Source organism: Pelodiscus sinensis, chromosome 6 (assembly GCF_052426305.1).
Source record: "Pelodiscus sinensis isolate ZL-2025 chromosome 6, ASM5242630v1, whole genome shotgun sequence".
NCBI classification, from domain to species: domain Eukaryota; kingdom Metazoa; phylum Chordata; order Testudines; family Trionychidae; genus Pelodiscus; species Pelodiscus sinensis.
Genome location: NC_143057.1, coordinates 2,723,175 through 2,735,996, shown reverse-complemented (window position 1 = coordinate 2,735,996; position 12,822 = coordinate 2,723,175). Strand labels below are relative to the sequence as shown.

The 12,822-nt window shown below is 45.0% G+C and overlaps 1 protein-coding gene across 8 annotated transcripts in view; it reads left to right on the top strand.

Annotated features, from left to right (window-relative positions):
* The window catches only part of GNE (glucosamine (UDP-N-acetyl)-2-epimerase/N-acetylmannosamine kinase), a 69,667-nt gene that overhangs the window by 23,953 nt on the left and 32,892 nt on the right, over positions 1-12,822 (top strand). For 6 of the 8 annotated variants that reach the window (XM_075931269.2, XM_075931268.2, XM_075931265.2 and 3 more), the window contains exon 2: positions 10,117-10,319. In XM_075931269.2, the coding sequence (XP_075787384.2) occupies positions 10,117-10,319 (203 nt within the window). Of the gene's footprint in view, positions 1-5,739; positions 5,846-7,797; positions 7,823-10,116; positions 10,320-12,822 lie in introns of those variants that run through there. The other 2 variants (XM_006135133.4, XM_075931267.2) reach the window with 2 other exon arrangements.

The following is a 12,822-nucleotide window of genomic DNA, read 5'->3' as shown; positions in this document are numbered from 1 at the left end:
TTCCTTAGGAACCTTTTTGATCTGAGGAAGTGGGTCTGGCCCAGGGAAAGCTCATCATCTAAGAAACCATCTTGTTAGTCTTTAAAGTGCTACATAGTTTTTTGTTTCAGCTACACCAGACTAACACGGCTACATTTCTATCACTATTAAATATAACCCAAACACTCTTCTATAGTATGAATTACATACATTTCTAGCCAACTCAGCACGGGTGTCATATAAATCTGTCTTTCATCTCCACTGACACTTTATAAACTATTTTTAAGGGACCATTGTTATAGCAGGAAGTAAATAAGATGAAAATGCATTGCTATGCAGATGTTCAATCTGTCTACTTATTTTTCAACAGCTCTGTAATTATTGTGTGTATCAAGAGATGATTTGATTTCTGACATTCTCAGGCTAAATTATTTTCTCATTTGGACGGTTGACTTTATCTGGTTCCTCCCAGTTGAATGGCCTTAGGAACTTAACATTTGAGCTTTTTGCAGAAGGGCCTGGAAAGACGGAATACTTAACTGAAGCAATACTAAACAGGGCTAGGAGTAGAAAGCACCATCAGCATCTGCAAGACCAAGTCCTAAGTGAATGAAAGTGATGAAAATGAATGTATAATGAATCACCAAATGTTCTTTGTTCCCTTATTTTGTTGACTAGTTGAGTTTGTAAAATGGCAACTCATTACAGTTTTGCTATTAAATATTTGTGAAGAGGTTGAGAGTAGGGATGTAAGCGACTAATCAACTAGTCCAGTGTTTCTCAACCAGTGGTATGAGTACCCTCAGGTACTCAAGAGAAGTCTGGGAGGGTATGTCAACACAATTGAAATTTGGCGAAAACTGAATTTTTGTTTTAAGTTTTACAGCGCTTTATTTTTGTACTTTTTACACCCAAAAATTCCATCACCCACCCGGGTAGGATTAAATTGTGTAAACAAATGTGTTGCAATGGTAGAAAAAAAAATTGTAATTTTTTTTTTGAGAGAGAAAAAGGGGTACTTTATTTTAAAAAAAAAGTGGAGAAACACTGAACTAGTCGACTGTCCAATAAGCAAAAGCTTATCGGACAGTTGACACGCTAGCTGGCTAGTTGCTCCCCCATCCTGCCCACACTGCCTCTATCACCAAGATGCAGCAAGAGAGTTAAGAAGAGGCAGTGCTGGGGGGAGCCAGCTTAAAAGCCGGTTCCCTCGAGCTTTGTAGGAAGGGGCAGGGGTGCAGCAGCGGCGTTCCAACTGTGAAATGTACGAGAGTCCCCACAGGTGCTCTTGTACGTTTCAAAGCTGAAGCGCCACAAAGGCTACGTCTACACTGGCCCCTTTTCCGAAAGGGGCATGCTAATTTTAAACTTCAGAATAGGGAAATCCGCGGGGGATTTAAATAAAGATGTCCGCCACTTTTTTCCGGCTTGTAGATAAGCCGGAAAAAAGTGTCTAGACTGGCCCGATCCTCCGGAATAAAGCCCTATTCCGGAGGATCTCTTATTCCTACTTTGAAGTAGGATTTCCCTATTCTGAAGTTTGAAGTTTAGCATGCCCCTTTTGGAAAAGGGGCCAGTGTAGACGTAGCCAAAGAGTTGGGGCTCTTGTACATTTCAAAGTGGAAGCACCTGCATGGAGTCCAGGGTCAGTGGGGGACTCCTCACTGGCCCTGGGCTCCCCACAGCATTTCAGTCTTTGAAATGTAGTAGTCCTTATCGATTAATCGAATAGTCAACAGAAATCCCATTGACTATTCAATTAATTAATAGAAATTTAACATCCCAAGTTGGGAGATGCTGCTTTTTTCTTATACCAAATAGCGTGAAACAATATCTAACCATTACAAACTGCTCGATTCCTCTCAGTGGAGCAGCATTTCATCAGAAACCTAATGATGATTTAGTATTGGATCTACTTCATTGCTGATCACTTTTGCATAAAGATCTTGTTGATGTGTTTATCACAATCTAAGACAGCCTCCTTCAATTCTGTGGTTGCTAAAATACCCTGCTATTTCTTCTTCATTTTCTCTTGACACTTCTATGATGCAGTTATGTATTGTCAATAGAAATATCTGCAGCACATTTAAACTGTGGGGAAAGCAAAAATTAAAGTGAATTAAGTATCATGATTTATAAAAGGGACTAAAGGTCAGGGCCATAGCAAGGGTGAGGCGAGTGAGGTACTTCCCCCTCAGCTATACATCCGAGGTCACAAAAAAGACAGCTACTACGCTGTCTTCACTCGTGCCTCACACCACGTCAGCACCCCTGCCCATGCCGAGAATGGTCTTGCCTAAGGCGCCAAATTAGCTAGTTACGATGCTGTTAAAGGTTGAACCTATTTTGTCCAGGACTCCATGGTCCGGAAACATCTGTGGTACAGTAGGGGTCCACGGATGTTGCTGGGCTAGAGAGGTTGCCAGAGGCTGGGCACAGTTGGTCTGGCAAGGCAAGCTGGCAGCCCGCAGGGAGCCCAGCCAGCAGCCCAGCAGCTGCAGGGCCAGTGGCCTGGAACGGAGCCCCAACCAATGGAGCTCATACCATGGCGGCCAACAGGGCCAGTGACCATGTGCAGGGTTCAGCCTGGGGAGCCCTGTAGTGGGGTCTGGAAGCCTGGGTCGCAACCCCGCCAGTGTGCCAGGGCAGTGGAGCTTGGGAGGCAGTCTGGGGATAGAAGGTGAGCCCTGGAAGCCTGACCTCCCCATATCCAGCAAACTCCCTTGTTTGGGACCACTCAGGTTCTGAGATTGTTGGACCAGGGAGGTCCAGCCTGTACTTTGCTGTGTCTATTTGTATTTCCTTCCAGTTTTAAAAAGGGGGAATATTTAATAATGGAGTTTCACAAACTTTCCACTCAGCTGCAGAACTTAAGTTCAGTTTGCTACATGTTCAGTGGCCTTTTGGAAGACTAGACAATACTTGTGTGATGAGAGGAGAGAACTAGAGGGCATAGAGAGGCTGAAGAAGGGTTAAGACTGAGGCCATGAAATAGGAGGGGAAGGGGACTCTGGAACAAGGGAATGGACTAGGGAGAAATCTTATGTTGGTGATGAGCAGGGCTCAACAAATACACTCACCCGTGGAGAGTAGATTTTACCAGCTGGCGAGTGCAGGGGCGGACTGGCCCGGTGGGCTGTTGTGACGGGCTTGCTGACGCCCGCACTACGGGCAGCGCGGCCCCATCTGATCTGCCAGCCGGTGGAGGAGCAGAGCGCCGTTGGGAAGGGGGAAGTACAGTGATTCTTGCCACCGGGCTGCCTACATGCTGCTCTGGCATGAGGAGGCGGGGCGCGAGCCAGAGGGTGGGATGCCGGCAGACGCCAGGACTCTGGCGTGACTAGGCCCACCGATTTTTAAAGGGCCACAGCAGCTCGGCTCTGGCCGTGTGTCCCTGGGAGCTGGCTGTGGCGCATGGCATGGCCAGGCCCCACCCCGCCCGCTCCAGTCCTACCACGGCCCCAGCCCCCTCACCAGCGAGAGACCGTTCCCTGTCGACCACCCTGCTCGCTGCGCCCACCCCGTGCCCCTTTGTCTCTACGCTGCCTGTTCCCCACGCCACCCCTACGCCCCGCACCCTGCTCCCCTGCACCCTGGATCCCCTGCTCTCCCTCTTCTCTGCGACTCTCTGGCTCTGCGCCACCCTTGCACCCCGCACCCTGCTACCCCCGATCCCTGCCCCCCCAGCTCTGTGCTGCCCGTTCCCTGCACTGACCCTAGACTCCGATCCCTCTGCCCCTCCTGTTCCCCGTGTCCCATTCCCCATGCCTCCACCGCACCCCACACCCTGCTCCCCCTGATCCCTAAGGCTCTGTGCCTCCCGTTCCCCGCGCCACCCCTGTACCACTCCACTGTTCCCTGTACCCCTCTGGCTCTGTGCTGTCCCTGCACCCTGCTCCCCCTGTGGGTTGGGAGTGAGGGGTGCTAGTCCATAGAGAGGGGCTGGACAGGGCAGAGAAAAGGCTGCTGTGACCCAGCAGTGAGTGAAAGGGGGAGTTCACTTGAAGCGCCTTTGCCTTTATGGAAAAAAATGAATGAAAATGCTATTTGCTATTTATAGGGCTAAAATGCCAGGACAAAAACGAAAACAAAAAAAAAACCCTTTGCAAAATGCAGATGTGTAAAAGACAACAAAAAAAGGGGGCAGCCAAAAAATGTTTTGCTTGGGGCACCAAAAAACCTAGAGCTGTCCCTGGAGAAGGGGCTGGGCTGTGGGGAGGGGAGGGCAAAAATATGGGGAAGGGGCTTGTGCTGAGGGGACGGGAGGGGAAGGGAGGGGGGGAGGAGGTCAGGAGAAGAAGAAGAAAGGGGAAGGCACCAAGGGACAGGGGTGCAGGAGAGACAAATCCCAGGGGGCCAAGTGCAGACAATGAGGAAAAGGGCAGGAGGGGAGGTGTCAGTGGGAGGGGGGAACAGGGTGATGCTGGGAGAGGAGAGGGTAAGAGCACTGGGGGCTAGAGAGGAGAGGCGGAGGTGCTGGGAGAAAGCTTGAAAGAAGGGGTGGGCATGAGGAAGGTGGGGATGGAGCAAGTCATGTGTGAGGGCATGGGCATGAGGGGAACGGGGTGAGGGGGTGGGTATCAGGGAAAAAGAGGGCAAAGGGGGCAGGGGCAGTGAGGGAAGGGGGAGGCACCAAGAGAGTGCAGGTGTCAGGGGATTCTGGGGGTGAAGCAGAAGGGCAGACACCTGCAGGGGAGGGACCAGCACCAGAGGAGAGAGGCAGGGCAGGTGTGTAGAGGGAGGTGTTAGGAGAGGGGATGAGGAGGGGTAGCTCACATGATCAGAGTGGGGCTACTGGAGAAGTGGGCACAGGGGGGAGAGAGGGGCTGGTGGAGGGGGTCAGGTCTCAGGAAGGCTGAGGGCAGTGAGAAGGGCAGGAGTCAGGACAGCAGAGGAGGGTGAGGGGTTGGGGGGCAGCAGGCACCAGGGGAGCTGATGGAGCAAGGGGAGGAGACATGGCAGCAGAGGGAAAAGGTAGAGGTTTAAGATATTTATTAATAACTTGGGTGATATTTATTAATAACTTATTAGTAATTATTGTTCTTATTCTTATTAGGAATTTATGCCATTAAAAACACTTTTTTGGGGAGGGGAGGGTGGCGAGTCCCTTTTTTGTCTGGCGAGTAAGGTTTTCCATATTTTGTCGAGGCCAGGTGATGAGTGTTCTTAGTTGCTGTAGCAGGATTACTAAACTCATCAGCTGTAGAAGGTAGAATTAATGTCCAGCTGAGAAGATAATAGGCTACTGCTGCTTTAGGAATGGTGGAAATGTCTGTAACTGTAAATGGCCATTTTAGTATTGCTTTGCCTGCTCAAAACTTGGGGCAAACTTTCCCATCCCCTCCACTTGGGCTCATCCAATTTACCCTGGAATCCTGCCATTATCAGCTTTTTCAGAGTATAGCTCCAGCAGTAAACTCAGTATTAGCATCCGTTGTAGAGAGGTAAGCACGGGGCCGGGAGTACCAGATGCCAGTTAAGACATTAAAGGCAAAGGCAAGCCATTGTAATGTAATGTAATTTGTCCTGCAGAGTTCTGGAGGCTACCCCCTTATTTGTTTAAGTATTATGCTGTTTTAGCTGAGGAGTTAGAAACCAGTTTGTGCAGTGATTCAAGAGTTAAACATGATTTACTGTTTCTTTTCTTTTTTATTTTAAGAGAGGGTGGTTTGCTATTAGTCAGTGGTAGGTAGCACTGCTTCTTAAAGGTTAATATTTAATCCTCTTTTACATTCCCTGCAGTTTGTATCGAGGAGGCGAAAGGTGGGTGGTATTAGCCAATGAAAGAAAGGATAGCTTTTTATATATATATTAATATTTAATTCTTTCTTACTTTCACTGCAGTTTGCATAAAGGAAAGTGAAAGGTAAGGTTCTAATTGTATACAAGAGAAAATAGATTTGTCATGCTGGAAACATTAATTTCATGGTTAGCAGAGCTTCTGTTTTGAGGTTCAGTTAATCAGATCAGTCTCATACCCAATAACTAGTTTGAACTCTTGAGTTTACAAAGCGCTGAAGTGCCTAAAGGAAACCAGTTCCTGACTGATAGTATCTTGGACCCTGTGTAGCCTACATGTCGTGTGGTTTTTCAGAGGGAATGGGTGCAATTGCTCTACAAAATCTCAGTTTGAGAAATGTTTTTGAGCTTCCCTGTTGTGTTTTGCTTTAGCTTAAAGGGATTGATTTAAAAAGAAATCCTAGATTTTTGTAGCCTGGTGTGTTTAAGCTTTTTCCATTACCCTTTTAATAAAAGGAACTGATTAGATTGCCAAGTAAATAATATAATGTCCCATAGACTAGAGGGAGGGGTGGTCAGTCTGGGAGAAGGGCTGTTGCTTGTGCCCAGAGAGCAGACATATTCAGTTAGGCAGAAGCAAAATGCAGGACAATGTAGCACTTTAAAGACTAACAAGATGGTTTATTAGATGATGAGCTTTCGTGGGCCAGACCCACTTCCTCAGATCAAAAAGTGGTCTCTCAAAGTTAGCATGAACCTCTGGTGTTGTGAGATTAAAGGCTCAGTCCTGCCCAGGAACTCATGGTTTGGCTCTTGAAAGGGCCGTTCCTAGGGGTAATAGGTATGAGACAAACCATAGTAACCCTAAATGTTGCTTGTAAGAACAGTAACTTCAGAAGCTTCTGAACAGAGGAGTGGCTTTTAAATTGCCAGGTTTGCTTTTAAAATACAGCAAACGTTATTCCACTGAATTGCATGACAGTTGATTTAAATAATCTTTTGTCTGATTGATTTCCAAAGGTGATCTAAAAATATCTGATCCAAAAAGAGAATGTATTCAGACTCTTGCTGGGTTACGTTACTGTACCCTTGATACATTTTGAGTTGTAAAGTGGTGTGCATTGGTAGTAGACTACGTGACCACATTTAGGGTATGTCTACACTACCACCCTAGTTCGACCTAGGGTGGCTAATATAGGGAACCGGAGTTGCAAATGAAGCCCGGGATTTGAATTTCCCGGGCTTCATTTGCATATTGCCCGGCGCCGCCATTTTTAAACGTCCGCTAGTTCGGACTCCGTGCCCGCGGCTACACGCGGCAAGAACTAGGTAGTTCGGTGGAACGAGGTGTACCGGTAGTACGGAATAGGAAGCCTAATCCGAACTACCTAGTTCTTGCCGCGTGTAGCCGCGGGCACGGAGTCCGAACTAGCGGACATTTAAAAATGGCGGCGCCCGGCAATATGCAAATGAAGCCCGGGAAATTCAAATCCCGGGCTTCATTTGCAACTCCGGTTGCCTACATTAACCACCCTAGTTCGAACTAGGGTGGTAGTGTAGACATACTGTTTGAGAGCCTCTGCTGCTATTACTGAAAGGTAAAGGCTTCATTCAGAATTTTAAGAAATGAATTGTCAGGGTTGGGTCACCTCAGGACTCAAGTTAACAGAAGTGGGATTTGCTACGGAGCAATGAGGAAAAGAGGTCTGGAATGCCTCGGGAAGGGCTGTATCCGTCTCATAATTGAAGGAAGTATTACCTAATATGTTACTATGAAGCCATAAAAGTGGAGTCACTTTCATAGGAGGATATACCTTTCTTGTTCAAGTATTCATTAACAGGAGACTGAAACAGTGTAAAGTCTCTGGGGAGGGGGGAGGATATTTACTGTGCAGTGTGTACACTGTGAAACTCAGGACACAGATCACTGTTGTGATGTAATGTAAATAGGATGAACTTTGCAATGTTTGTTCTGCAGCTCACCTGCCTGGAATTGATAAGTGACCTTTTCAAAGAGAGACTAAGGGTGCATTGATGGGGGCAGAAAATATTCAGGGCCTGATTCCACATCCCTTTAACTCCACATTAACTTTTCAGAGCCTTGGTAAGCATTTAATTTAAATGTACATGCCTATCACATGTTGATGCCTTTAAAGCACTCATGACTTAGGCACATGCACATTTCTTGTGGTCGCTTTCTACTTTCGTGACTTCTATCATTGTGCCTTCATTTTTCTCCTCCTCTGTGATTCACCTTTGCAACAAATTGTGAGTTGGCATCTTTCTTAGCCCCTGTTCTACAGTCATTCACTTAAGGTTTCCAGTCTCAGGACTGCTCAGCCTTTACCTCTCCCCAGTCCGCAGAGATCACTCCTGTTTCCTTTATATTCAAATTGGGGTAACAAGAGTCTTCAGTGGATTTGACTAACACACTGAACTTTCCCCCAGCAGGCCCAGCACCTGTAAAAGGGTGAGGGATCTTACAAACTTGTGTAGGAGCCTGGAAACTCTCAGATTTCCCTTGCCAAGTTTTCTGTGCTTGGGTTTCTCATGGAATGAGAAGGATGTTCAGTCCCCAAACCTAACAGAGCCCCAAGATCTGACTTATACACTGTCTTTGGAGCCTTCATCCCTCTCCTGTTCACTCCTTCTGTGGAGACTGCAGAGCTCCAATGGAGAACAAAAGGGGAATACTTGTCACCTTTTGCTCACTCTCCTAAATCTTTGAAAACCCTGTATGGAGATCAAGTTCTGCAGACTCCCATAGGATGGGGAGTAAGAGTTTCTTTGCCCCTGTCCAGAAGTTCACTGTTTTCATCCCCTTTGCTAAAAATGGATGATCCTAGGCCTGAGTGTTCTAGTATCAAATTTTCTGGAATCTTTCTGAGGCTATTTCTGTATTGCAGTTTAAAATGTGAGCAAGAATAATACTTAGAAGATTTCGGATATTTGAAGATCTCTGAACTGAACTACAATAAGTGGTCTGATACTTAACTGATCTTTTTCTGCTTTGAAGGAGAGGTTCAGTATCGGAAAATTAGTGGTACAAAAACTTGTTTTGTGAAGCTTGTCATTTAAACTCATAAAATACTTCATTGAAATGCTATACCAATATAAGGAATAATCTGATAATTCTTTTTTTACTTTGTCTTGTTCATGAAGCTTGAACATCTGTTTAAAAAAATGGGTATAAAATAGGTTAATTACACACATCCTGTGTTTGCGTGTGTGTGTTAGAGGAAATAGGAGTAAACTGAGTATCTAATAGTAGCTGAAGATCGATAAGACTTATGATGTTTTAGAGCCTGATTCTGATGTGAATCTGGTTTTACACTGGTGCAATTGCATTGGGTGCAACAGAATTACTCCTAGCTTACATCAGTGCAAGTGAGATCACAATCAGCATCATATTTACACGTTTGATTTAGTGGCAAACAGCTACTCACTTCCATAATGTTTCCACGTTGCTGGTAAAGGAGTTGATGCCTAATACTCAGGAGCTACTTTGTCCTGGTGGTCATACAGTGTCTTTGAAAGGTAGCCCTGTGTATCTCCCAGTAGACCTCTTCATTATGGGATTTTAGGGTCTTGTGGTCATCCAGGAAGATAGTATTAATTTTATACTCAAAAGTATTTTGCAGGCTTTTCATTACAGTTGGATCTCACAATGTGTTTATATCATTCTCTCCATTTTAGTCAGGTAAATGAAGGCTTCAAATATATTAACCTAAATTTTTTCCCAGGTGTCCACAATTTTGGATGCCTCAAGTTTTGAATGCTCAACTTGAAACTTTTGGGGCCTAATATTCAACAGAATTGTGTGTCGTGCTCCCATGTCAAGTCAGGAGAGCGCCACATACTTGAAAACCAGACTTCACATCACTCAACTTAAGCATTTGAAATTAGTGGATATATTTGAAAGTTTAGGCCTTTCCCAAGATTACACAGGAAGTCCGTGTCAGACATAGAAATAGAACCCAGGAGTCCTGAAATTCAGCTCCTTGCTTTGAACACCAAACAACCGTTTCCTTTGTGAAAGCATGCATGCACATATCAGGGATGCAAAATCCTGTTTAATTGGCTGCCTGCAGTGTGCCTGCACTGGGCCTACCACAGACAGGTAAGCCTCACCTGCAAAGTGTGCGGCTTACCGATTAACCATTCACATCTCTAGCACATGTGCACACATTCAATCAGAGATTATACCTGTAACTGAAAGCATGTTTTTTCCCCCAGAAAAGTACTGGTTCTCTTCATGGTAATCTTTTGATCAGTTTGCATATGTCTAAATTTCCACACTGGGGTAGCATAGAATTCTGCTGCATGTCTTTCATCACTTACATATGCAGTTTTATAGCTGTACAGAAAAATATGAATCCTTGCTTTCTGTTGTTTCAGGAACTGTATTTCAAGAATCTTTCAAAACAAAAACAAATCATGGAGAAGAATGGGAACAACCGGAAACTTCGGGTGTGTGTTGCTACCTGCAACCGAGCTGATTATTCAAAATTAGCTCCTATCATGTTTGGCATTAAGTCAGAACCACAGTTCTTCGAGCTTGATGTAGTGGTGCTTGGCTCCCATCTGATTGATGACTATGGGTAAGGTGGAAACTTGCATGTCTGCCATGTTCCTTGTCAAGTTGAGATCCGATATAAAGAATGGTATGTTAGTCATCTCTTAGTGAAGCAGGTTTGGATATTTGGACACTCATATGTTCAGCCAAGTATTGTTTCAGATCTGATTAATTAAATGGTGTTATCCATTAAAGGGGAACATGTCCTTGTTTGGTTGCTCATTCCTCTTTCAAATTATTATTGTGTAACAATACCAAACTTAGTACTTATTTAGCGCCTCCCTGAGTATCTGAATGCTTTGACCAGGCTTTTCAAAGGGGACTGAAAGTCACTAGGAATTGACCCAGCTCTCTCAGGTTACATCTACACTAGAGCACTTATAGCAATGTAGTTGTATCATTGCACTACTTGTGGTAGTGACATGCTAAGCCCGCAGGAGAGAGTTATCCCATTGGCTTAAGTCCTGCCTTCACTGGAGGTGGGAGAACTTCTCTTGCTGACATAGTGCTGTCCATGCTGACAGTGTAACTTATGTGGCTTATTCACACCCTTGAGTGATAGAATGTATACCAGAACAACCTGTTGTGTAGATAAGGTCATAGGCTTCTATGGAAATCCCAGCCGGAATAGACACAAATGAATTGTCTTCCTGGAAATGATTGCCCTTCTATACTCACCAGTCCTAAATCCCATTTTTTAAAGTAATTTAGACATCCTGGATGCTAAATTCCAGTGACTTTCAATTAGACATAGGCTTCCAGGTGCCTCAGCCACATTTGGAACAAAAAGGACTTTGGCTCCCAAAATGCAGGACAATGTAGCACTTTAAAGACTAACAAGATGGTTTATTAGATGATGAGCTTTCGTGGGCCAGACCCACTTGAACGGCCGTACTGGGTCAGACCAACGGTCCATCTAGCCCAGTATCCTGTCTGCCGACAGTGGCCAGCACCAGGTGCCCCAGAGGGGGTGGACTGAAGACAATGATCAAGCGATTTGTCTCCTGCCATCCCTCTCCAGCCACTGACAAACGGAGGCCAAGGACACCATTTTATCCCCTGGCTAATAGCCTTTTATGGACCTAACCTCCATGAAATTATCTAGCTTCTCTTTAAACTCTATTATAGTCCTAGCCTTCACAGCCTCCTCTGGCAAGGAGTTCCACAGGTTGACTACACGCTGCGTGAAGAAGAACTTTCTTTTATTAGTCTGTTAGAAATCAATTATATTGTCTGAGAGAGATAATTTTGCCAAAGAGCACACCTCTGTTTTCAGTGGGAATCCCGTGTTCTTGTATTCATCTTGTGGCAGGCAGGGTTAATCCTATACACTGGGCAGGTGACTCTTTGGTATCAATGGCGCTTGATAGCACACTTACACTTAGGATTATTTCTGGCCCCCTAGGATATATGGTTTGCACAACTGCTTAGGAAGGTTTCTTCCGAATAAAGACAAGCTTGTAGATGGAAATACTAAAAGCTAGGGTTGTTGAATGATTAATATGATTTTTTTTTTTTTAAAAAAAGACAACAATCATAGTTATCACGCTGTTAATAACAGAATGCCAGTTTATTTTATTACAAATATTTTGGATGTTTCTCTATATTTTCAAACTTACTGATTTCAGTTACAACACAGAATACAAGTGCTCACTTTAAAGTACTATTTCTGGGTATAAATATTTGCACTGTAGAAAAAAATACACAAAAATGGCATTTTTCAATTCACCTCATACAAATACTGTAGTGAAATCTCTTTATCATGAAAGCGCAACGTACACACGTCAGTTTTTTTTTTACACAACTGCATTCAAAAATGAAAACAATGTAAAACTTTAAAGCCTGAGTAAAAGAGCCATATGACCGTTGAACACGTCTGGCACGATATATGCCTTGCAATACAGGCTACAGCAGTGCCATGGGAACCTGTTCTCACTTTCAGGGCACATTGTAAATAAAAAGCAGGCAGCATAACATCCTGTAAATGTAAACAAACGTGTTTTCTCAGAGATGTGCTGAACAAGACGGCAGACGGAGTGGATGAATTGAAAATACTATTTCTTTATTTTTTTTCTACATACTCCCAGGAATAGCAGTGGGCTTGTTTACACTCCCTTGGAAATCAGCAATGAGAGCCCTGCCTTTGATTTCTATGGGAGGAGTATTGAGCCTGCTGACTCTTGTGACTGATGCAGCAGCCAGTTAACAGCAGGCTGTGCCTGCAGAGTAAGTCTCTGATGGATTCCCCTTCATAGGGTCACCATTTCACACTTCTCAAGGGTGTAGAGGCACTTTGGGCATGGAGTTGTGAGAGAGACAGCAGCTGCCACCATTGCTGCTGCTGATTGCTAGGCACTAGTGAGCAAGGCATTCAGAGTCTGGTCCAAAGCTGGTGAATGAGGGTGCAGTGGGGAGCAGAGAGTAGGCGCACGCAGCCGGGAACATAATGCAGCTGAAACGATTAAAAGTGAGGAAATGTTTTGTTGGAATAGTATCAGCCTTGAACACATCCTGTGGGAGGTCACTGG